This window comes from Phyllostomus discolor, chromosome 3, assembly GCF_004126475.2.
Source record: "Phyllostomus discolor isolate MPI-MPIP mPhyDis1 chromosome 3, mPhyDis1.pri.v3, whole genome shotgun sequence".
Classification (NCBI taxonomy): Eukaryota; Metazoa; Chordata; class Mammalia; order Chiroptera; family Phyllostomidae; genus Phyllostomus; species Phyllostomus discolor.
The window spans coordinates 121,720,347-121,748,075 of NC_040905.2; the positions used below are offsets into that span (position 1 = coordinate 121,720,347).

The 27,729-nt window shown below is 37.1% G+C and overlaps 1 protein-coding gene across 1 annotated transcript in view; it reads right to left on the bottom strand.

The window, feature by feature from the left end:
- TNRC6A (trinucleotide repeat containing adaptor 6A) overlaps positions 1–27,729 on the bottom strand; it is a 99,396-nt gene that overhangs the window by 65,889 nt on the left and 5,778 nt on the right. The window contains 1 exon segment of the mRNA XM_036021371.1: positions 9,629–9,716. Coding sequence (XP_035877264.1) covers positions 9,629–9,716 — 88 coding nt within the window.

Genomic DNA, 27,729 nt, shown 5'->3' on the forward strand with positions numbered 1-27,729 from the left:
GAGGGAAGGAAGGGGGGGAGAGAGAGAGAGAGAGAGGGAGGGAGAAACAGAGAGAGAGAGAGACATCAATGTGCGGTTGCTGGGGGTTATGGCCTGCAACCCAGGAATGTACCCTGGCTGGGAATCGAACCTGGGACACTTTGGTTCCCAGCCCGCGCTCAATCCACTGAGCTACGCCAGCCAGGGCTTAGTAATAATTTTTTTAAATGCTTTTGTAGATACAGTGCAGAGAAGACACTGCATGACAATGTACAATAAAAAAATTGGACTATAGTTTCTCATAATTTAGTTTTTAAATGATTTGTATGTAATTGTCACCTGTCCATTACTGGATCTAATGAGTTTTGCACATGTTTAAATGGCTTCAAAAGTTCCTGTTTCAAATGATAAAAAAATTAATTAAGTTTTCTGGAAGAAAAGCTGCAGACAGCCACTATAGCCAAATTAGTAATAATTAGGCTGCTGTTACAGTTAAATATAGTTAAATTTAAGTATTTGTGATTAGGAAAAATTATCAAACATACACAACTTCTGACACATCTGATAATTTATCAAAATTACCACATTCAGAAGGTAAACTCACATGGTCATGAGCCCTGCCCTCCATGCCAGTCCCTATTTCCACTGTCTGTGACACAACAGGGAGAAGGGCCTAGGACAGTAGAGCTGCCTCGTGGGGTCTCAAAAGGAGAAACTGATTACAGACAGAGACCACAGCAAAAATTAACTTTTTAATTAAAACCAACTGTATGAGAGTTCTATAAATAAAAGATACAGAGACAGGCAGGGGGTCAAGGAAAGACTAAATAATTGTATTTGATAACCAGGAATTGTTTCCACTGAAGATAAAGCATTTCTTAACGGTCTGACATGAGCCCTGATAATTCATTTTGCTTAGTCACATAAAATTATTGTTACTGAAAACACCAATGTTTAATTATATCCTTATAGAGCTATATGGTAAAGAGCTATGTGGCAATTACCCTAATACTGAAGGTACACCAAGCGATCTTTCCCCAGAAAGCCAGAGTCAATGTAAGCACTGAAGTGCTTTACCAACTTTTAGAGCACTAATGGTATGTTAAACAATGGAGGCCCATCTTTTCTTTTATGTGGCAAGTGTTTTTAAGAAATTGATGGAAGGACTAGTCAAATAGCTTGAACACTTAATTTATTTCTGGAGAAATTGTTCTAAAAATCTAATAGTAGTAAAACAATCTTATTAGAATGTGATATATGGGGGGGGGCCCAAAAAAACAAAAATGGAATTATCTTCTGGAGGACAGGCCTCTTGTAGTACAGGCTCCCCTGACTAGGTGAGTGTTCTAGGAACCTATCTGTATCAGTGTACCAGCTGGTGGTGTTGTGAGAGGCTGTGTTCAGCTTCAGTGAATTTTTCCTGAAGACTCTTTCAATGCATTTGCCCACTTCACCATGGGTGATTAATGAGCACACCTGCCCATACTGTGCAGAGTGTTCAACAGTTTTTGGACAAAAAACTGGAATGACCCCCGCTCTCCCTATTCACCGAATTTTGCCCCAAACAACTTTTTTTGTTTTCCTGGATGAAAAAGAATCCTCAAAGAGAAACATTTTGCTGATGTGGAAGAGGTGAAACCAACCAACCAACAAAAAAGGCAGAAGCACTAAAAGGCATCAAAATCAATGAGCTCAAAAACTGTTTGGAGCAGTGGGGGAAAAAAAGTGAAAAAAAAAAAAAGTACTCACCACCAAATGGAGAGTACTCTGAAGGTGACTTCACTTTAAACATATAAGAATACACAATTTTTTTATAATAAACTCCTGCTTTTTTGGATCCCCCCTCATATGAATACTTTGAAATATTAGAAGTGTCACATCAGATAATAACATATGTAATTTTCTGAAACAAAAACAGCATAAAATTTATTTTACAAGTTAAAAATCTTTTTTTTAAACTCTACTGTGTCTTCCAAAGAAAACTAAGTTACAATACATAGAACCATGTCCATATTACTAAATTCCTACTCTGCAACATCTTTGAGAAAACTTCATTTTGTTCAATCTCATCCAGTCTGCTGTCACGTAAAGAGAATGGCACTAAAGAGACACCTGAAGATGTTTGCCCATCAGATCACTAATACAGTGAATAAATGTAATAGAATCCAGAAGCTCCTAACTGACTAGGAGAAATAGAACTGACAGAGTTCCATTTCATTAAAATAGGTTTTTGTGGGTTGGTCCAGGACCTAGCACATTACTCAAACTAAATTTAAGAGTGTTTGTCTGCACTGTTCAAATTGGTAGCCACTATTTGTATGTGGCTGCTGACCACTGAAAAATATAGCTAGTCCAAATCAATACCTATAAAATACACAGATTTCTATTATTTAGTATTAAAAAGGGAAATATTAATATTTTATACTGATTAGACATTAAAACAGTAATGTTTTAGTTATATAGTGGGTTACATAAAATATATTAACTTCAAGTCTTTCTTGTTTTGCTTTTAAATGACCCTGTTATTTAAACTTTCTGATCTCAGTTTCCTAATTCCTCAAATGTACAGGAAAAAATCTGTACTGCTTACCTTTTGGGGCTATTGTGAGGCTCAAGTAAAATATAAAAACATCTTTTGTGGAAAAATGCACAATTCTATTAAATGTGAGATATTGTTCTATAGATCCTCTTGTGTCATAGAATTAAAGAATTCTGAGAAGTCTAGAAGCAGAATGATTTCCATTTTGAGTACATTTTTTCCTTGAACAAACAAACCTAAGCTGTGATTTCACAAGCAATTATCACAATCATCTCAATTCATTAGTGAAGGCATCGAACAGGTGGCAGACATAGCATGCTAGGAACTTACTTTCTGTCGGGCTCTGCACCGAGTGTCCCAATTCCTCCACCCCTATGCACACTTAGTGGTTAATAGGTGAGAGCCTGAAGCTAGACTGGTTTTGAGTCCTGACACCATTGCCTACACTGTGTGACCTTGGTCAAAATCAGTTAACTTCTCTAAAGCTTGGTCTCCTCATCTATAAGGCAAGAACAAAAACACCTACCTACTGTGGTAGTCAGGGTAAAATGATTTAACTCATATAATACATGCTCAGGACAGTATCTGGCATAGAGAGAACATTCAAAAGATAATCAGTACTACTGCTGCTATCACCTCACCAGCCTGGACTTTGGCTCATTTGCAAATAACCTGACTCAAACTCCCTTCCAGTTCCCCAAATCTTGCTTTTTTTTTTTTCCTTTTTCTATTATTTACAATGTCTTAACAGTGCTAGGTATTAGAATAAGGAATTAATAGTTAAATTCACCTGTTTTAAATTATGGCCAGGAAGGCTTTTTCATGATTTCTTAATAAGCAACAACCAGTTTAGAACCCAGGTCTGCTGCATAAAAATGAGTTTAAAAAGAAAAAATAGAATACAGTCAGGGTACTATAGTCTGCTTAACAATGGGGATCCATTCTGAGACCTGTGCTACAGAAGTGTCCAACCTGTGGCCCATAGGCTGCGTGCAGCCCAGGATGGCTATGACTATGGCCCAACACAAAATTGTAAATTTACTTAAAACCTTTTTTTTGCTCATCAGTTTTCATTAGTGTTTGTGTATTTAATGTGTGGCCCAAGACAACTCTCCTTTTTCCAGTATGGCTCAGAGATGCCAAAAGGTTGGACACACCTGTGTGTACTGTGAGGTGATAGGGTTGTGTGATCAGAGTCACTAATACACACCTAGATGGTACAGCCTATTGCACACTTAGGTTGTATGGTATTAGGTTGGCCAAAAAGTCCATTGTTTTTTCTGTAAAATAAAAGACACATTTTTCATTTTCACCAATAACTTTATTGATTTGGATATTTTGAGTATGTCAGCTATCTCCTGCCATTCGCTTCCAGTGGGTAGAGGGCAGGGGTGCTGTTAAATACCTTCCAGTGCATACGATAGCCCCACAGCAAAGAAATATTTGACCAAAATGTCTGTAGTACCAAGAAACTCTGCAGACCACTTTTAAAAAAAGATTTTATTTATTTATTTTTAGACAGAGGGGAAGGGTGGGAGAAAGGTAGAGAAACATCCATGTGTGATTGCCTCTCACGCGATCCCTACTGAAGACCTGGCCCACAACCCAGGCATGTGCCCTGAGTGGGAACCAAACCAGCAACCCTTTGGTTAGCAGGTCGGTGCTCAATCCACTGAGCAACACTAGAAAGGGCTCAAACCACTTTTGACCCGTTCGATCAGTCACAGCACCTTCTCCACACACTGCATAAATCTCTGTTTGCATTTCAGTTGTGTTTTTACCTTTCTTGAAATAATAAAGCATGATACGCCAAAAACATTGCTTATCTTCTTACGTCTTCAATATTAAAATGGCTGTACAAATATTTACCAATTTTGGTAAGTGTTTTTAAGTGCATGCTAATATGACAGCTGTCACAATACAATCTAACAAAACTGTTTCGAATGAAGTTAAAGACAACTAAGCACTACCAGAGCCATCGTAGGGAAAAAAAGTAATGGACTTTTTTGGCCAACTCAATATAATCTACTACTCCATAGGAGAGGAAAAATAACTTTCCCTCTACTATTCTGGGTTCTTAACCAAGACATCCCTGTAATAAAAGACAGATTAACAGAAGGAAAACAAAAAGGTTTAATAACACATACTTTCTATATATATGGGAGACACTCAAGAAAACTAGGTAACTCACCAAAGTAGCTAAACACACAACCTGAGAAACCACCTTCAGCTGAAGATGGAAGATGTTGGGGTTGGCAGGATTCAGTTATGGAGGCTCCCAGGAAAAGCAAAGTAAGCCAGGGTAATGTGGTTCTACAGACAGAAGTCATTATCTTCTGCACTGATAAGGATTTCTAGAGATAAGATCATCCCCTCTTCCTGGTACAGGGAGGAAGACACCCTGACAGATGAAAATTTCCCTTATAATGTAAATGTCTTTTACAGAGGGTAGCTTTTACTTGGTTTTCAGAGTTTCTCCCACATCTGCTGTTTCTTAAAATTAACCAGCCCAAAAGAATCCTTATGCCAAAGAGACATATTTGGGGGTGACAAATTCTGTTCCCCAATAGCTCGCAGACTACAAACCTGTATGTAGCACATGCTACTTGTAGTGAGGTACTGGAGGAAATTGTAACACAATGGTAGTAGTGTAACACATTGTGCTATAAATCATACCATCTCACTAGGTAAAAGGAATTTTTCAACAGTCTTACAGGACCACTGTTGTATATGCAGTCAGTTGTTGACCCAAATGTCATTATATGGCACATGACTGTAGGAAGCTGAAATAAGGGGCAGGACTGTAAGGGGACACACTAAATGAGTGCAACACTCCAGACCTGGTTATATTATCATCTATCTTACTGGCAAAACAAAAAACAAAAACCAAAAACTGCTACTGCTGACTATGATCTCTAGTCTTAGAACAAAATTGTCTTCAGGAGGCAAGAAAGGTAAACTGAAATTTCCAAAAGAGAATGAAGTAGGGGGTTTTCTACAACTTAAGTCTCATTTAAACTCAAACTTAGCACATCTGAATCCACAAAACCCATAAAAGTCCCTTTGGCTCAACACAGTAACGAAACTGTCTCAATAAAAAAAAAGATCCCAATTTGTACTGCTGCTTCCCTCATGCTTTCTAGGAACTACAATTACAAGCTTAAAATAAAGGCTACACTAAATTATACCCTCTATAATTAACCTATTTCTCAACCTCCTTTTTTCTCCTCAGTGGATTCCCTCAAGACTCCTTCTAAAAATTTCTTCTAAAAACAGAACTTAGATATAAATCTATGGCAACAATCTCTTGCTACTATATTATTCCCCCTTTTTAAGTATAGAAACTATATTCCCAATTTTATGTCAAATTATTTTCTAAGTCTTTCTAAGTCTAAGTTTTCTAAATCAGAAGGTAAGTTAATAGTCACGCTTCATAGATGTGAAATAAAAGGCTTTTGAAAAAAAAAAATTTAAACAAAGCCATCCAGTTACTGACCTCAATCATTAGAGATGTATGGGCTGAAACATAATAAAAATCATGTAATTTTTGTATAATATTTCCTTAAAGAGGAATTTAAATAAATTAATATTTAAATAAGACAAAAATAAAAAGAATCAAATAAAAACACTGTAGTGAGCCTTGTTGATATCTGATTGTTTATGCAAGGAGTTGTGTTACTTAGTTTTTTATTTAAAATAAAAATATAGCCTGAAGTTAAATTTCTTAAAAGACTACAGTGGCTACTAGAGACTGTTTTCTGAATTCATGGCAAAAAGACCCTTTACATCCCTTATAAAATTACCATAATATATTATTTACAGCTTTACTGTTCACCTTTAGATTGTGAAAAATAAAGCAAAAGTATAAGAAGGTTCTGTATCAGAAGAAGAGAGCCATGGCACTAAACTCTGGAAAAGCACCAGCTGAGGGAATTACAAGATTTCAATTCGATTCCTAGTTTTGTCATCTTGATGAAACCATGGTTAGTCACTTAACTAATTTTAATGTGTGGGTGTCACACACACACACACACATACACACACACACACAATGAATGGGTTGGAACATGTAGTATTTTGAGTCTTTATCCAGACATGAAATACACAGATTTTTAAAAAGTATAGATTACATAAAACAAGCAGATTGTTTTTCCTTTAGTGAGTTTCCTTTAGTGTTTTCCATTTATAGAATAGGCCTGCCTACCTGGCTTATGTAGATGTCTGTCACCTACTAAATACACCTGCTTGCTCCTACAATAGACAAGCTCTAGGAAACTTGTCTTAAAACTCCTGTGACTCAAACCTTTCATATGGGCTGTAAGTGTGCCACCTTGAGAGTTGTTGTTTTTTTTTTTAAGCTTTTTGGTAACAGCCTATAAAAATACTAGCTGCCTTCACTTCACCAATGGGTTGTATTTAAATTCAGTTGTAAGCTGGTTATTTAGAATTTGAAGAAAAGTCTTATAGCAAGTGGCAGTCTACCCTGCTAAATTTAACATCAGAAGTATTAAGCTGCCCTTTATGTTGTGTTCTTACTGTTCTTATGTTAGATCTTACTGTGTCTATAGGACACACAGAATACCCAACCAATGCAAAAGAAAACACTTCCCGTATCTTAAGCCTCTGATGATGGTTCTAGGACACGGCTGAGCTAAGTAAGAGACTAGAACCGTAATACAGCGAGGCAGGGATGTAGTGGGAAAGAATAAGAAAAGCTGTCACTTAAGATCTGGTGAGAAGTCAAATGGCACAAAAATCATCATTCACGTGTTAAAAGACACTGACTTGTTGATTTAGAAATTGGATATGAAAAATATAAACTTCAACAACTACAGCCATAATTTGTAATGTTATGACCTAAAAATTATACTTACTTTACATATTTTAAAGACACAAGATTTGAAGAAATTCCAGTGAATCCTCCTTTCTTAGAATTTCCTCAGTAAACAGGGTCAATTCCAAATAAATGTTTCATTGTATTATACCTTAGACCTCTTCTCTAACCATTTTATATACATCCTGACTTACCAGCTAAATCTTAGAAGCAGGGATCAATAGGGCCTAATGCAACACTCAGATGCGTGCCAAACTACTGATTCTTCGTCAAGTATACCCAAGTATCTTCCTCAGTAAATCTCCCAAGTTTCTTATAGATTCTTTTCATTAAATAAATGGCCTTCACACCATGGAAGAGAGTCTGATAAGCCTTTCTCCAACCTTAAGACTTAGAGAGGACACAACATTTTCGTAACAAATCCTGAGCAAAGACTGATCATATTGCAAAGATCATCCCGTATCAACAAGCCTCTGACAGAGAGGCCTAAGGCACTGTCAAATGTTGGTGCCAAAACTCTAGTACTAAGGTAGGTCTTTCACAGAAGCCAAGGGGTACAATGTGAACTTTCAAAAGCAAGGATACCTGGACCAGAAACCTATTCCAAACCCTAACTATGACAATTAACTGATGCTTCTCTTTCTAGTCACTCCTGAGATCAACCAACAGGTCTAAGACTGGAGTCAATCTTCCCCAGCGCTTTGTCCTCTGCCCTCCCCAGGATTTGATGTTCACACCCTAAACTCAGCACATCCAGAACCAAATTACAGTAAATCTTCACTTAATGTCCTGGATAGGTTCTGGGAACTCTGGGATTTACCATGGGCTAATTGACATAACCATGAATTAATTAAGTTTCCACATCTCATCAACGCATTATTTGAGGACCAGGTATACATCTCTTCTCACCACTCTGTGTATCCCCTAACCTGGTTAACTGCTCCCAAAATGTACTGAGTCATTCAGTCTAGAACCTAACAGTCAATCTAGGTTCCTCTCCCTTCATATCCTTTTAAAAACTTCTGTGGATTTTTAAAAATAGTCCTTTCACCAATATTCCAGCTTCTAGTTTCTACCCCTTCCAATCCAGTTTTACAATTTGCCAAGGTAAACCCAATGACCCAAACCCCTATAAGAGCTGACAACCTCCCCAGTCTCATCTGCTGAAATTTCTACCCTTGGCCCTCTCCCCATCAAAACCCATACTTTACCACAAGGCTATGGATGCTTACCTCTGAGGTTATTCTCTTGGAATCCTTTTGTATTCTGCTCCTCCTTCACTTGGTTAATTTCTGTTCTAAAAAAATTTTCCTGTCTCCTGCCCTGTCTCAGGCAGAGTTGAGCACTTCTGTCTGTGCTTTAACAGTTCCCTACCTACAACAGTTTTGTATTTTATGTTTTTTCCTATTAAGAAATGTTAAAGTCATTAGAATACAAAAATGGCACAGTAATTTCACTGGGTCTTTTGGAACACATTAAGCACCTTGAAACCTTGATACTGGAAATGGGAGCCAGCTTAGTTAATCCATCTTAAGTCTTTAGTTTTAATTTGTAAAAAATTTTATAATTATGGACATAATCTTTTATTTTTCTGCAATTAGGTTACAGTTTCTGGCAATGTACTGGCTAGAGATCTTTTGCAACAAATTATGTCTTAGATTTATTTAAAATATCCTAATGTAAATGGCAAATTTTAAAAATCAGTTCAGATACTACATAAAAAGTGAAAAGGAAATTAATAGTTTATTTCCTATCACGTGCATTACTATTTCCTTTATTAGTATATTCCTGTATTACTTTATTTCCAATTCTGTATTATTGTGTTTTGTACTACATTATCTCACTTAATTCTCATTTTACATCACATAAAAAACTTCTGAGGCCTAGAGAGGCTAAATAAAGTTTACAGCCATACCATCCTGCATGCCATGGGGGAGAGCCAGATTTCAAATCCCCTCTATGCAGCTACCAATTCCATGCTCTTCTCACTTACAGAATGACGAATTATGAAAACCTAGCAACAGCTAATAGAAAGATAAAGACCTACACAAAGCACTTACCTTTGAAAAAACTACTGGCATGATTAAATAACTATACATTAAATTAAATTGTATGCATTTGACAAGTTACTATATACACATAGTCTAAGACATAAAATGTTAATGAAACTCCATTAAAGTTAAAACATTAAATCAAATTTTTAAAAATTCAGTAAGAATACTTTTTTAAAGTTTATGTTTAAACTACTTAATATAAATAGTTTATACATATACTACCTTCTTTTGAGCAGCTTCCTTCTTTTTCTTGTCGTCTTTTTTCTTTTTCTTTTCTTCCATCAACTGTTCTTCTTCTTGCACTAAATCCCTGAACCATACAGTTGCAATTAACTTTCCCAAAATGTATTAAGAAATAAAAATAATGTTGCATACAGATTAATTTTCACTCTATTAGAAGACATGGCAAATTATTCTTTTATCATTCACTGTGAAATAAGCACAAATTTCAACCTAAATCTAACTATATAGCCACTGATAGTACTTTTCTTTAGTAAGCCACAAGTAGTAGAGCTTTTATCTTAATGTCATATCAAGGAAGACAACCTAAAATTAGCAAATGTTACATCAGGAAACAACTCTACAATACAAACAACATCATGTGAGCCAGAGTTACCTTGCTTCTGGCCCCAATCATCAATTATTGGCAATAAATACTGGCAAATGGCAATACCTGGAACCACCTCACAATACTCTTGAGTATCTTTTGCTGTCCTTGCTCTATAAAGCTTTACACCTATTTTTAGAACACAAGTTATTCATATACAGATGGTGTATTTCAGCATTACAATTAATTTCACATTCTATAAGTGTTCCAAACTAGTCTATAAATACTTGGGAAACAATAATGCGCTCATTAAATAAGTTTGTTTCAATTCCTAAAATCGCAAATACTTAAAGTTGTCAAAAGAACCTCTGGCTCAGGATTTCAAAATGATGGGACTGGGCAAATGTGTTTGCCTCTCCGTTTCCACTCTACCATAATGAAATAATACAAAAAAAAAAAGGTAATAAATCTTTTCAGAGCTGAGGAATAAATAAGAGCAAAGGAAGCTCCAACACAAGAACAAAAAGTACTAAAGGAACGTATGTGTCATCTCCTGGTGGAGCTCTAGAGAGGCTCCAAGATCAGGGGTGGAAGAGCAGAAATTGGAATGGAGCAGAGAGACTGCCTAAGAATTAGAAAGGTCACTACTAAACTCTTTCCATACACTTTTCATCCCCATGACTCTGTGGCTAAAGATGTAACTGCACTGGAGCCCAGCCTAAAACCAAACACACACTTTCTTAAAGACCCAGACCTTTAAATTTTAAACAAATTAAATTTAGAGGTTACTGAGTAAAGATGTGTTCCCAGCTCCCAGTGTGGCATCTGGTAAATAAAAGGTGTTTAACAATTCAGAGAGAGAGAAAAAAAAAAAAAGAAAGAAACCTTTGGCAGGAGGCAGGTTTGGTGCCCCAGGTCAAACCCCTTCTTATTAGAAACTACTGCCACGCCCCTTCCTCACACCCTAAAGTGAACCCTGCCAACCACACCCTTCACACACGGCCTCACAGGAGGAGCCTAATGGATAATAACAGCTAAACAAAGTTAAGGGGAGCCCACTCCAGTTACCTACATATCTAGGCTCTATCACTCTAGAGCCTAGAACCTCAATCTTCATTTGTAACATCAACAGACAACCAGAAGTCATCAGATACTTGAAGAAAATCAACAACAAAGAGAAAGTAACTAAATTCTGCCTTGAGGAAGCTTTCCAGAAGGGACATTATGAGTATCAGGCAGACAGAGAGAGATTCAAGGGATATGAACTATAAGATGAGAGAGCCAAACAAGTGCATAAGAAACTGTAAGGGGTGCTGTGGGTATGCCGCAGTGCTATTACGCAAAACTCAAGTTGGCTCTGCTAATGGAGGTGGACAGTGGGCAAGCAGACAGTGAAAAAGCTAAATGCATGACACTATGTATGACTGATGATAATTTGGTAAAGTATGACTACTAAAATCAGAAGTTGGAGCCCTGGCTGGCATAGCTCGGTGGATTGAGCACGGGCTGGGAACCAAAGTGTCCCAGGTTCGATTCCCAGCTAGGGTACATTCCTGGGTTGCAGGCCATAACCCCCAGCAACCGCACATTGATGTTTCTCTGTTTCTCTGTTTCTCTCTCTCTCTCTCTCCCCCCTTCCCTCCCTAAAAATAAATAAATAAAATGTTAAAAAAAGAAGTTGGAAGGAATGTATGACAACTTATCATATTTCACTGTCATTTGTCCTAAGTAGAACTGTCATGTGGCTAACAGAGTAGCAGAACATATCGGTGCCTACTGTAACCATGAGTCACTCACTCTCACTATTATCCTGGAAAGTCAAAGATCAAGCATGCCATAGCTTATGAAAGGAGGAGAGTATGGTTAGCAAACAAATGTAATTAAGTTATATCATTGTCATGTTACCCATTAAAAGCTAATTATAGCTCTAAATAAGTAACCATCTTCAGACTCAGTTTCTTCATTAAAATTGGGGATAAATCACTGTATACATCTACTTCATTACATTTTTATAAGGATTAAATGAGGAATGGTTACTTAACACAGTGCCTCTAGGAAGCATTCAAATGCCTTGTCATGAATCTCACCACTTCTCAGTGGCACCCAAAAGACTGCAATTATTCTACTTTTCTCAAGATACTCTGGGCATTTATTATGTAGAAAGGTCAGGAATATTCAGCATCTGCTCTTTGTGTTCTGGGAGTCATAGGCACATCTGTCTGTAATCTTGTTCTGTGTCACTAATTTTACTCCATAAAATGTGCCCTTTACTATCTAGCTGGAATTTTTTCTCCCTTCTCAAACTTTATTTTGAAGGTTTTTTGATGAGGTTAGTCAAAAACGGTCTCTTTAGTACTAAAAGAAGTACTACCATTTCCTCTCAAGGAAATACTAGAGTATCAGGTGATACCGTAAGCCTACGGGGAAAAGTTTTGCCCTTCAACACTATCATCAAAGCCAACTAACCACTCTTCCCACATCTCCTCCTTCAGAAAGCCAAATGGAAAAAATATATAAATATGCCACCTGTGCCCAAATACTTCAGCTTTCAGGATTTAAATGCTAGCAGACATTCATTTAAAACATCTGGCTATATCCTTTAGGCTTTATCATTTACCAAAAATGATATCAAAATGGAGTAAGGCTGATAGACCTCATAGGTCTAAGTGGTTATCATATTTGACACATGCTTCGCACAGATAACATTCCAGTCAGCAATCATTCATCCCCTGAAGGTTTGTAGCAAGATACCTAAATCTGCAAGTTACAGACCTAAGAATGAGAGGAAACCTCTCAGTGATTAAGTGTTAGTGACTATGCTGGGTACTTCTGTATACTTTCTCATTTAATTACTACTTTTTTAAAAAGTTAAGAAAATACATTTCCCTTTTATAGATAAAGAAAATGAAGTTCAAAAGGTTAAATGACTTGTCCAAAGTCATATAGCTAGTAAAGGGTGAAGTCAGGATTCAAGTCTGATTTTCAAAGTCATGGTCTTTCCTTTCCCCTCCCAAGCAAAGTACTTGCTCTTTTCAGGAGCCACAGAAAACAAATCTTTTGCATTAAGTGATACACTTTATAATAAACCTTTGACCCAGACTGTACCTCCCAATACTTATTTCCTCCCATCTTTACAAGAACACATAACAGAATGCACTGCAAAAACCACAAAGTATTACAGTTCCAAGAAGCATGAGGTGGTGATCAGGGGCAAGAACATCGAGACAATCAAAGACAAAGGCTGAATAGCTACTGGTTTTAACAAGAAACAGGCACTGGTAGTCTTTAGTACAGCAATTCCAGTATTTTTTTTATTTTGTGAATGTCTGTGGGAGAAATAACTAGACTACAACTAATGAACAGCTAAGTTGTCAGGTCCCACATTTGAAGAATTCAATAGTTTTTTTTTTTTAATTTAATGAGAGAAATAGGAAACCCTCAGAAATGAGCAAAAACGTCCCTTTTAAAAAATTCATCAGGAAAAATGGAAGGTACACGACAGATTACACAGTGCTACCATTTGTGTAAAATGTAAGAAAGAGCTGCCTGTATGTGTATAAAAATGATCCTGAAACAACACCAAAGAAATTAATAGTAATTGGGGTCTGGGGGGAAGCAGGAGGAAAAAGGCACACTGGAGAAAAACAGATGATCTCACTGTATAAATCACATTGGTTATAAGATTTCTGACATTTGATTGCTGATATAATTAAGTCTATCAAATGATTTTCTAGTTAAATTGTGGGGCTTTTTTCTAATAAAGACAAATTCAGGCTATAATGCTATACCATTTTTTTACTAATTTTAATTGGCAAAAATATATTTAAGAGTAATAATATCCAGTGCTAGAAAGAATGAAAGTTAAGGGGTTCTGCCCTGGCTGGTGTAGCTCAGTGGATTGGGCGCGGGCTGCGAACCAAAGCATCACAGGTTCAATTCCCAGTCAGGACACATGCCTGGGTTGCAAGCCACAGCCCCCAGCAACCGCACATTGATGTGTGTGTGTGTGTGTGTGTGTGTCTCTCTATCTCTCTCTCTCTCTCTCCCTCCCTCCCTTCCCTCTCAATAAATCAATAAATCAATAAATAAAGTTAAGGGGCTCTCTCTTATATTGCTGGCAGAAAAATTTTTACAACTTCTAGGAAAGTATTGTGGTAATAACTTCAACAATTACAGCTAAACATTCTAACCAGCCACCTCATTCTTCAGCATGTTACCTTACAATAATAAAGTGCTAATGCATGAGACCATATGTATATGAAATTTTACTCCAAGTTCCACAAGTTCTGAAAAGCAGAAAAACACAATGACCATCAATATAGAAATGGCTATCATATAAATGGCTGTCATATAATGCACATTGTATTGAAAAGGAGTTGATCTGTTTATTAATTTGAAGGAATGGCCCTTATACATGGTTAAATGAAAAAAGCAAGTTACAGAACTATAAACAATGCTATTCATATTAAGTTGTATAACTTTATACAAGACATGAGGAAATACCCTTCTGAGCTAAAAACACCCAAGTAACATGCTTCAACTGGACTAAGTATTAGGGAAATCAAGTCCTTTTAAAAGTACACCTATATTTAATATGTACGGTAACTATGCATTATTTTTGTAAATTAGTACAAAAAAATTTAAACACCATAATGTCTAGGATCTGCTTTCATTACTCCAGTGTGAAAAAATCCATCCCCCCACACCATCCCCCCCAAAAAAGAAAAAAATAAAACAAGATTGACAAAATGTTAGCAATTGCTGAAGATGGGTAATGAGAAGTAGGTTCCTTATTCTGTTCTGTTCTATTTTTGTGTATTTTTAAAATAACATAATGAAAGACAAAAACAACACAAGCCTCTAGACCAATAAGTAAGGGGAACAAGGAGGGAAATTAGAGACAAAGAAGAGTAGACGGGTGTCAGAACCAAGGGTCTTGGGACCAGGAAGAGAATGGGTAAGCCAAGTGTCCAAATGGCAGCAGAACACACCCAGGATCAAGACTGTCCTTCCTGGTCCTGCTCTTCTTGATGTTTGCTGGTCAGTTTTTCCAAATCCCCGATATGAATAGCATTAAAAGCAATCACTTCCAGTGGTACTCTTGTAAACTGCTGTTGGAAGTCTAGACCTCTGGTGAGCCATTTGAAAGCATCTATTAACACTAAATTTTTAAATGTCACTATGTAATGACCCATCAATTCCAATCTAAGGATAGAAAATGAATTGTACAAAAATAAATACTGTAAAATAATAGCCTAAAAGCCAATCAGTAAGGGAAAATGAAACAAAGCAGAATGTGTTCATACCGTGGAGTACTACTTAGTAGCTAAAGAAAAGGAGAGGGGTAGTAGATTCCTATGGTATACAGAACAGTTAATACAACAGGTCTGAGACTGATCCTTAGAGAGGGCTCTGAAGTTGGTCCTTGGCTGGTGTCAAGAAACTTGGATTTCAGGGAGGTCCCCACCATTCCCTAATTGGTAAGGGGTAACTGTAAAAGCAATTTGGTTTATGCTGAAAACCTGCTTTCCTTCTGGGAGTCTGGGATTTTGGCACATGGTAGGCAGAGGGTGCCTACATGACCAGCCCCCTAATAGAAACCTTGGGCAATGAATCTATAATCAGCATTTCCATAGACATTTTACACATGTTGTCATAATGTGATGCTAGAGAAATTAAGAACGTCTTGTGTGACAGACACCACCGGGAGGGAACTCTTAGAAGCTTGTCCCTAGTTATCTCTGGATTTTGTCTCATGTGCCTGTCCCTCTGCTGATTTTGGTTTGCACTATGCTGAGTCTTATGATTATGAGTCTTACTAGTAAATAATTAAATCTGAAGGTGGTCTTGGGACCCCAGACAAATATGGCTTTATAAAGAAAGATCTCTAGGACACACCACTGAGTCAAAAAGGTCAAGGACCGGATCTCAGTATATCATCTGTCAGAAAAACAAAGAGCAAATCCCATTAAAAAGGACACATTTTCCACAGTAGAGTATGGAAACAGAGGATAGCAGACCCTCAAGGTACCGAATGAGTTAGCTGACCCTCTGTATCCAAATGATTTAATAATAACCTACACAATGTTTAATGAATAAACCAGTAAGAATGTGCTTAGGGATTCCTATAAACCAAGCAGTCTGCTGTGCACTGGGAAAATCCAAGTAGAAAACAATTCTATAGAAACAACAGACTTCCGGCCAAGATGGATGTGTAGGTAGATACTTTTTGCTTCCTCACACAACCAAAAGGAGGACAACCACCAATTTAAAAACCAATACCACAGAAACTGCCAGAAAATTTAACTGTATGGAAGTCTGACAACCAAGGAGTTTAAAAAAAAAAACAACATTCATCCAGACTGGCAGGAGGGGCAGTGATGGGCAGCTAGGGCAGAGAGGATGCACAACAAGGTGGCAGCTGGCTGATCGGGTGGTCCCACATTTGCGTGTGGATAAACCAGGAGGAAAAACTTGGGAGGGAGACAGACTGCACAACCCAAGGTTTCAGTGTGGGGAAATTAAGCCTCAGAATCTCTTACTGTAAAAACCTATGAGGGTTGCAGCAATGGGAGAAACTCCCAGACTCACAGGAGAGTTTGCTAGAGAGACCCATGGGGTTCTAGAACATACACATACCTACTCACCTGGGAATCAGCACCAGAAGGACCTAATTTGCTTGTGGGTAGTGGGGAGGTACTGAAAGTGGGGTGAGAGCAAGCGACATTGTTTCCTTTCTGGCCCCCTCATCCACATACAGTACCACAATGCAGCGACGTGGGTTGCCCTGTCCTGGTGAATACCTAAGGTTCTGCCCTTACAGCATAACAAATGCACCATGACAAAGAAATATGGCCCAAATAAAAGAACAGATCAAAACTCCAGAAAAAGAACTAAGCAACGGGGAGATAGCCAACCTATCAGATGCATAGTTCAAAACACTAGTAATCAGGATGTTCACAGAAATGATCGAGTATGAACACAAAACAGAGGAAGAAGTAAAGGCTATATAAAGTGAAATAAGACAACTTTAAATGTTTGCAACACCCAAATCATAGGGATGCTGGAAGGAGAAGAACAGTAGCAAGAAACTGAAAACTTATTTGAACAAATAATGAAGGAGAACCTCCCCAATCTGGCAAAGGAAATAAGACTTCCAGGAAGTCCAAGAAGCTCAGAGAGTCCCAAACAAGTTGGACCCAAGAAGGAACACACCAAGGCACATCACAATTACATTACCCAAGATTAAAGATAAGGAAAGAATCTTAAAAGCAGCAAGACAAAATGAGAGTTACCTACAAAGGAGCACCCATGAGACTATCAGATGATTTCCCAAAACAAACCTTACAGGCAAGAAGCGGCTGGAAAGAACTATTCCAACTCATGAAAGGCAAGGACCTACAGCCAAAATTACTCTATCTAGCAAAGCTATCAGTTAGAATGGAAGGGCAGATAAAATGCTTCCCAGATAAGGTCAAGTTCAAGGAGTTATTCATCACCAAACCTTTATTATATGAAATGTTAAAGGGACTTATGTAAGAAAAAGAAGATAAAAACTATGAACAGTAAAATGACAACACTCACAACTATCAACGACTGAATGTAAAAAACACACACAAAAAAACTAAGCAAACAACTAAAACTAGAACAGAATCACAGAAATGGAATTTACATGGAGGTTAATCAGTGGGGAGGATGAGTGGGAGAATGAGGGCAAAGGTATAGGGAATAAGTAGCATAAATTGTAGGTAGAAAATAGACAGGGGGGAGTTAAGAATAGTATAGGGAATGCAGAAGCCAAAGAACTTATATGTATGACCCATGGACATGAACTAAGAGGAGGGGAACACTGGTGGGTAGGGGAATGCAGAGCAGAGGGGGATAAAGGGAAGTAAAAAAAAATGGGACAACTGTAATAGCATAATCAATAAAATATACTTAAAAAAATAGAAACAACAAATGATCACACCTGACATAAGGAAGAAAACAATCATTTGGTAGAGACTGTAACCAAGTTTAGGAGAATAAGACATGCATATGAGCTGTTACAGCTATGGAAGGCTTTGTAGAACCCGAAGAAGTTGATCTGGGTCTTAAAAAAGAGGCAGGATTTCTACAGAGAGGTGGGCCTTTTTAGGCAAGGGAGCACAGAAGGTCATGGACACCAGCAAAGCACTGACACTTGTCAGCATGACAATTTTCAGAAACTAGTATGATGGGGATGACAAAGGGGAGGAAAAGTACTGAATAACAGTAGGAAATCAATTTGCTAAATAGGGTGAGAAGACTGTTGCAGTAATGCAAATCAATGTGTAAGGTCCTGAACTATGATGGTGGCAGCAGAAATGAAAAGCAAAGGATAAATCCAAGATAATTTTAAGAAATTTAAATAGTTGACATTAAAACAAGAAAAGACAACTCCAAATTCTGAAAGCAAAGATGGGAGGCTCCGCTGTAAGAAATGATAATAATAGGACAAAAAGGTTAGATGTTTCTATCCTGCTTTAGGAAAGAAAAAATAAGGGCCACTTTCCAGAAGGCCCAACTAGCCTATCAGTCAGCAACTTTGCCATAAGCAAGCTCATCTTTACACAGAAGTCAGTTGTATGTTACAAGCTAGTTATAAAAATACATTTCACACCTTCCAGCCTTCCTCCTCCCGCTTTTTCCACTTGCCAATCTCCCCCTTTTTCTCCTCTTGTCTTCCTACCCCAAATGAATCACCAAAGCCAGCCTAGCACTACACAACAGGAAGTCATTAGTAAACTTCAAAACTATAAATTTCACCAGATAGAAATAGAAACTGAATTACAACAAAAATAGGTTACAGTGAAGTCACAGGTTTGGATCCATTTTTAAAAACTTTTGTCAGTGGTATAAAGAGAATAGCATAAAAATGAAGTTTTTTTGGATTGTTTTAAAAATGAGGAAGACTCATACTTACTTGGAGTTAGAAAAGGGGTTAAGGAATAAAGGTATCAGAGAAGGTTATAACAGATGGTGTAACACGAGACAGGCTAGTTTACAGTCACAGGTAGTTTGTATCTGCAAAACCGAAGTACTTAAATAAAATTGGTACATCCATAAAATGGAGTAATATGCAGCTATAAAACAGATAAAGAACATTTCCATGTTCTGGTATGACAGAATCTAGAAAGTGTATAGTTAATTGGGGAAAAAGCTAAGGTTTAGTATACTATCTTTTATGTTAAGAGGCGGGGAAGAAGTAAGAATATATATTTCCATGTGCTTATATTTGCATAAAGAAATTCTGGAAGCACACACACAGAGACTAATAAAAATAACTATTTGTGACAGGAATATGGGAAGAAAAGAGGAAGAGACAGGATGGTAGCACTATTGTAGCTTTCTAGACAATATCTCATTTTGAACCATAAAGCACAGGCAGAAAGCTTGGTTTTGGAGGCACATAGATGGGAATGAATAGTCAAGGTAGCTTCCTCTTAAAAATGAAGGGAAAACAGGATAGGAAGAGGTAGCAGTGAGGATCCAGACGATACATAATCTGCATCTCTTCAAAAAGTAGGTTGGATTTGAAGGGGATTTCCACTAGCCCCCTTTATTGCTCACAATCTGAATAATAAAATATATACGGTAAGTCCAAACATCATTGAGAGGTTCTGCAACTTTAAACAAAATAGCGTGTAAGAAAACCAATTTCATCATAGGCTACTTAATATGAACATGAATGATGTTACGTTCCTATGGCATCTCATCAACATTATAATGAAATGACATTGTTTTAGGATTTCCTGTAATGCTAGTAAATGATTACAACCCACTGAATAAAATAAGAATCCATGAGTCCTTACTGATACTAATAAATGAATGATGGATAAATAATTAGGGTAAAGGGAAAGATCTTACAGTAGAATGTCAACTAATAGAGAAAGAAAAATAGAGTTAGAAAATCACTATTTGGCAACCCATTGGTTCATGCAAGAATCTTGAGAAACCAGATATCCACATAGCCTCAAAGGTCTCCCAACAATATAACTATGACCATATTTTGCCGAGTATAAAGTGCTTCCGTGTATAACATGCACCCACATTTTTGTGCACATTATACACAGAATTATCATACCCATGGTATGTAATCATTATACCCATATGTAATACACATCCTTATTTTTCTCTCAAAAATTTGGGCAAAAAAGTGTGTATTATACATGGCAAAATATGGTAATTACAAAGGGAAAAATACTAACTTTACAGAGATGAAACCTCACATACACCACCTTAACCAAGTATAGTTGAAGTTACCATGACCAGTAATGGAATAAATAGACATCATGAACCTCCTGATACAATGTACTAAGCAAAACACGATATCAGTTCTGTGCTATCCCTGCCGAAAAATGTACAACCTGAATCTGATCAAGAGGAAACATCAGACAATTACAGATTTAAGGGACCTTCTATCAAATAACTAGCCTGGCCCTGGCTGTTATAGCTCAATAAATTGAGCATGAGCCTGTGAACCAAAGGGTCACTGGTTTGATTCCCAGTCAGGGCACATGCCTGGGTTGCAGGCCAGGTCCCCAGTTGGGGGTATATGAGGGGCAACCACACACTGATGTTTCTCTCCCTTTCTTTCTCTTTCCCTCTCTCTAAAAAATACATAAAATCTTAAAAAAAAAAATAACTAGCCTGTACTTTTTAAAAAAATCAAGGTCTTCAAAACCAAAGACTAGGAAACTGTTCCAAAATACAGATAACTACACAAACATGAAAAGTAGATGCAACCTGTGTTCCTGCATTGAATCTCCAAACAGAAAAAAAATTTTTGATTTGCTCTAAAAGGCATTATTGAGCGAACTGGCAAAATTTGAGTAACATCTGCAGATTCATTTGAAGATTGTACCAGTATCACTTTCTTGATTTTGATAATGATAACATAATTTTAAAATGTCTTTGATTTTTGAAAATAAATACTTAAACCTTTAGGGGTAAACAGTCATCATATTTCCAAGTTACTCTCAAGTGATTCAGAAAAAAACATGTGTGTGTAAAAAGAGAGAATGACAAAGCACGTGTGGTTAAGTGTTAATAGTTGAGGAATAAAGGTGAAAGACATTCAGGAATTCTTTGCTCTAGTCTTACAAAATTTCTCTAAATCTATAATTACTTTAAAATAAAAAGCTCAGGTAGATGGCAGTTGGTGACATTAGAAATTACCCCCACCATAATGATAGAAGCATTCTATAGTTTACAAAATGAGATATTATTTGGACCCACAACCCTGAAACACAGACTGATATTATTCCCATTTGACACAAAGAAACTAAAGATCAGAAAGTCTAAGTTACTAGTATGGTACAAGGAAATGGTAAGGCTGACCCAAAATCTGGTTTGCTAAACTACTCTTCTAAATTCTATTCCTCTTTTGAGGCTTAACTTAATTACTGGTTCCTTTCCAAGTCATACAAACCTCAACTCTGACCTCTAATTAAACGATGCTCACTTTATAATTTTTTCAGATGTTAATCTCATTCTTCCAAATAAGACTAATTACAGCACTGAGGTAAAAAAAACACTTCTATTTGTATTGTTCACTCCAATAAATGCCAATTTCTGTTCTTTGCTTTTACTAACCCTCTAGCCCTATCACCACCAACTGACCATGAACTCTTCACTCTTTATTTTCTTTCTTTTTTTTTAAGTTTTGTTTGTGATTATCTGAATTAGTTTTTTTATAAAGATTTTATTTATTTATTTTTAGAGAGGGAAGGGAGGGAGAAAGAGAGCGAGAGAGACAGAGAGCGAAATATCAGTGTGTGGTTGCTGGGGGTCATGGCCTGCAACCTAGGCATGTACCCTGACTGGGAATCGAACCTGCAACACTTTGGTTTGCAGCCTGTGTTCAATCCACTGAGCTATGCCAGCCAGGGCTTCACTCTTATTTTCACACACATTCTACTTCTTTTGAGGACCAGTTCAAATCCAATCTACTATTTAAACAAGCATTTCCTTTTAGCATAGCATGCAGTTCAGAGCTCTGGCTCCAGTGACAAAAAGCAGTAGGCTTAACTCTCAACTCCACTGCCTGCTGTTAGTGAATTGTTCATTTTCTCTGAAGTTGCTACCCCCTTAGTTATGGGAGGTCTCAAACTGTACCTCCCTCAAAGGGTTGTTGTAAAGATTAAATTTGGTAATGCAGAGCAACGGCTTAACAGGTACGCATAATAACTGTACACTAAATGTTATGTAGAAGACACCAAATACAAAACACTGCACTAGGCTCAAGTTGCAACCAAAAAAGGGTGATCATACAGTAGAAAATGGAATTGCCAACTCTTACAAGAAGATGAGGTCAGAAGTATTCATGAGGACATGGAGAAGAAGGAAGCCCCTGTGCACTGTTGGTGGGAATGTAAATTGGTATACCTACTATTGAAAACAATATGGAAGGTCCTCAAAAAATTAAAAAGACAACTATCAATGACCCAGCAAACCCACTACTGTGTATATATCTAAAGGAAACAAAAATAGGATGTCAGAAAGATATCTGCACTCTCATGTTTATTGCAACATTATGCATGATGGTCAAGATAGGGAAATAATCTCAGTATCTGTCAAAGGATGAAGTAGAATTGAGATATATACACACGCATACACACAACAGAATACTATTCAACCATGAGAAAGAAGGAAATTCCTCTATTGCAGTAACTTGGATGGACCTTAAGGGCATTATGCTAAGTGAAGTAAGTCAGACAGAGAAAGACAAATATTGTATATCACTTATATGTGAAATCTACTAAAGCTGAACTTGCAGAAACAGGTGGTTACCAGGAAGTGAGGGAATTAGTAAAGGGTACAAACTTGCAAGTAGAAGAGGCATAGTAAGTTCTAGAAATCTAACTCATAGAATAGTGATGACAGACAATGAAGTATTATGTATTTCAAAGTTGCAAAGAGACTAGGTCTTAAATGTTCTCACCACAAAAAAGAAATGTTAACTATGTGACATGATAGAGGTGTTGGCTAATGATAAGTGGTAATCATACTGAACTATGTAAATGTGTAACATTACCATGTTGTACACCTTAAACTTACACTAAGTTAGACATTGACTATTTCTCAAATGAAAACAAACAAACAAAAAAACACCATGTCGCACAAAGGCAGTGCACTAACTGCTGGAGGGAAGAAATGGAATTGATTTTGTTAATCACACCTTAAAAAGCTGACCAAATTTTAGAAAAAATCAGGCCTTGGCTGGTATGGGTCAGTGGATTGAGTGCCAGCCTGCAAACCAAAGGGTCGCCGGTTCCATTCCCAGTCAGGGCACATGCCTGGGTTGCAGGCGAGGTTCCCATTTCGGGGCACTTGAGAGGCAACCACACGCTGATGTTTCTCTCCCTCTCTTTCTCCCTCCCTTCCCCTCTCTCTAAAAATAAATACATAAAATCTGTTTTAAAAAAAGAAAATGGAACTCAATGTATAAAAGCAATTATTATCATCAGAATGAGGTCGATACCAAACCAAGAGCTCAAGGCCCCATATTCAATTCCAAACCAGACCAAACCAAAAGAAGACAAAGATCACAAAAGAAAACAAAGACCAAAGGGTTACAGATCAATAACCCTTGTGTGTACAGACACAAAAATCCTCAACAAAGACTAACAAATCAAATCTAGCAATATATATATGACAATACACTATGTCCAAGTAGGATTTATCCCAAGAATGTAAGTTGGTTTAATATGAAAACCAACCCATGTAATGCAACATGTTAATAGAATAAAAGACAAAAACTACATGATGATCTCAATAAACAAAATCCAACACCCTTTCATGACAAAACACTCAAAGCATGAACAGAAAGAAAGCGTCTTAACTTAATAAAAGGCTCACATCATACTTATATTTAAGACTGAGTGCTTTCCCCCTAAAATTAGAAACAAGACAAGGATGTCTGCTTTTGCCACTTCTATTTGACACTGTACTGTATGTAAGTTCCAGTCACAAATTTAACAAGAAAATGAAGTAAAAGGCACCAAGATTAGAAAGAAAGCTAGAAAATTATCTCTTCACAAATGACAAAATGTTATATATAGAAAGTCCTAAGGAACACACATTACTGGAAACAATAAAGGACACAGGATCGACTGTCTAATGTGTTACAACATGGATGATCCTTGAGGATATTATGCTAAGTGAAAGAAGCCATTCGCAAAAGTACAAATACTGTGTGATCCCAGTCATATGCGGTATGTAGAAGAAATTTAGAGACACAAAGCAGAATGTGGTTGTCAGGGGTTGAAGGGAGGGAAGAATGGGGAGTTAATGTTTAATAGGTACCTAGTTTCAGTTTTGCAATGAAAAGAGTTGAGATGAATAGTGATGACAGTTGCACAACACTGTGAATGTGTTTGATATCTCTGAAATGTACACTCAAAAATGGTTAAGATGGTAAACTGGACATACCAAAATTTAAAACTTCTGTGCTTCAAGGGACAACATCAAGAAAAAGTAGAAAGGCAACCCACATAATGGGAGAAAATATTTATAAATCACCTATCTAATACAGGACTTGTATCTAGAATATGTAAATGATTCTTAAAACTCAATAATAAAAACATAACCAAATTTTAAAATGGGCATATTTGAATAGCCACTTCTCCAAAGATACACAGTAGCTAATAAGCACACAAAAAGGTGCTCATCATTAGTCAATAAATAAATACAAATCAAAACCATAATGAGATTCCACTTCACGTTCACTAAGATGGCTACAATCAACAAGAATAAAAACAAGTGTGGTGAGAATGAGGAGAGAATGAAACAGTCACACATAGCTGGTGGGAATGTGAAAAGGTACAGTTGCTTTAGAAACAGTCCAGGAGCTCCTCAAAAAGTAAAACACAGAATTACCACATGCCCCAGCAATTCCACTCCTAGGTACATGACCAAGAGAAGAGAAAACATGTCAACACAAACACTTGTATACTAATATTTATGGCATTATTTATAATGTCAAAAATAAAACCAACCCTAATGCCTGTGAGCTGATGAACAAATAGATAGCTATACAATGAACTATCTTTCACCCATAAAAAGAATGAAGTACTGACACACACTACACATGGATGAACCTTAAAAACATGTTGAGTGAAACAAGACACAAAAGTCCACATGTTGTATGATTCTATTTACATGAAAAACACAGAATAGGCAAATCCATAGAGACAGAGTATAGATTTGTGGTTGCCAGGGGTTGGGGTACGGGGTGAAATGGGGAGTGAATGCTAATGGGTACAGGGTTTTTTGTTTGTTTGTTTCAGGGCTGGAGAGGGGATGATTAAAATGTTCTAAAATTAGAGAGTTGGGATAATCACACAACTCTGCCAACATACAAGGTCTGTCCAGAAAGTATCCAGCCATGTATTACGATAAACAGATATTTACTGAAGAAGATACAAGAAATACTGTACACAGGATGATGATCCCTTAGTCCTCTTCAAAGCTATGACCTTCTTGAGGCAATCTGGTTCATTGGTAGCAGTTTGCATCAAATCATTAGTAACTGCAGTATGATGTTCCTTCAGCTCTGGTAGCAGAAGCTGCAGGATGAATTTTGCCAGAACACATTTCATGCAAAGACCCTGTGTCAAAATCTCAGACACAGTAATTTTTGGAATCCCCAGATCAGCTTCTAGTTCTCGCACTGTTAGTTGTTTACCTTTGTTGGTTGCAGACCATATACGTTCAACATTCTCAAGTGTTCCGCTTGTTGCAGGCCTTCCAGAACGTGGATCACTTTCAATAGATTCTCAACAATCTTTGCAGCGTTTGTGCCACACTTTTATTTGTGCTGCACTCACTGGATTGTCCCCAAAGGCCTTCTGAATCATCCAAATAATTTCCATAGAGGAATGTTCAAGCTTAATGCAAAATTTGATATGCAGATTTGTTGCTCTCCTGGCTCAGTCATTTTGAATGTGATGGCCACAGAGTACACACGCTCACTCAGTGCGTCTGCCACTCCCACTAACTAGTACAGTGAAGTCACCACTGTTAATGCATGTCTGTACCACTCCACTGTCCTTGGTTGCCAGGTTACATGATGTTGCACAAACTGTTTTGGTTATATTAACAATAGCTGGACTTATTCTGGACAGACTCCATACTAAAAGCCATTGAATTGTATTTTTTAAAGGGTTAATTTTACCTCAATAACACTGCTATTAAAAAAATTGAGGGGGACACTGAAGGGAACATTCAGAGGAAGAGGAGTTGAGGATAGAACAAGAGGTAGAGGGGATGAAGCTAAAGAGGTAAGTTGAGTAGAAAGTAGAGCTTGGGCTTAAATGCCACAGTCACTAGGGAGCAAGTACAGCTTTCTAAAAAAGTGACAGGCTAAGAACTAGTTGCTTGAAGATAACTAACTTGTGGAAGGGTAAAGAATGCATACTTTATGTCCCTTCCTATCTTTACATGGTTAAGAGTCTCAACTGTATGCCTCACATTACCTAGGAGTTCACAAGTAGAATATTAAGTAAAACTTATTCTCTAACATCCGTTGTATGGCCAAAAGTAAAGTAATGCTTAAATATGCACTAATTTTAAGTGCATATTTAAGCACCACACAGAACTATTTCCTTGTGTTTTTAGGGGAATATTTCAAAAAAGGGAAAGAAGGGACCAAAGTTAACAAAACACAGATGTCAAAATGTTAAAATATTCAGTATCATCATGGCAGCAAGCTGCTCAATATATGCTAGCTGACTTTAAACTACTAGTAAGAACAACAAACAAGCAACTTGGTGTAATCTTGTTTGTTATTATACAAAATCCAATCAATCACTGTTTGCAGAAAATATCTTGTAAGGTTCAAAGTATAAATTCCGTAACCAGGTTATCTGTTTTGAACATTCCACTACAACAGAAAAGTCAGCTGAGTCATTGTCATATACTACTGCTGCAAATTCAAAATGCTGTTCCCTATTTACAAAAGTAGAAATGCTAGAATTCTGCTTTATAACCAACTCACGCAGTATAGTGTATGGAAATCACTTGAAAAAATAAGACTGCCTTAATAAGAAATTTAAACTATATTTATTTTCATGTTTGCTTGAAAAGAGATACTATGCCTTAGTAAGATGTTACTTTCTCTCTTTTGAATCTTAAAAATTTCCCTTTTACTGACACTATTCAGTTCCTGTGACATCCTCCCTATTACACAATGTTTCTTAATCTCTGGGGAGCCCATGACCCTTTGCCATCTGGTCTCTTTGTGGAATTTGGGATGAGAAACCCTGTTCTGGTGGCACAATGCCACTAACTTCAATAAAGCATCCTTTTCAAGAATGCATATCACAAGCCCAGGCCCTATGTGTCTTGTTGTTCTCTTACCAGGATTATAAGTTTATCACTAGTGAAAGCTGAAAACAGATAACTCTTCTGTTCAATAGCCCACTTCCCAACAACCCTTCAACAAGGCTGTAATCGTTACAACTTATCAACTTAAACCTGAAGACCTGTAATTACTGTAACCTCAACAATTTAAATTATAACTCAATTTAAACTAATTGACATGCTGTAAAATAATAGAAACAGTGGGTAAGTGTAAAGGTAAACATACTGGTAAACTTTGTTAATTTGCTTTAAAATGGTGTGGGGCAGGACGGGGGTAAGGGGTGATGCACTGAGAACAGGCACACTGCCTATATGATATTCCTGCCAAAAAGGTCTACCTGAATCTAAACACACAGAAACAAACAGACAAATCTCAACTGAAACCTGCAAA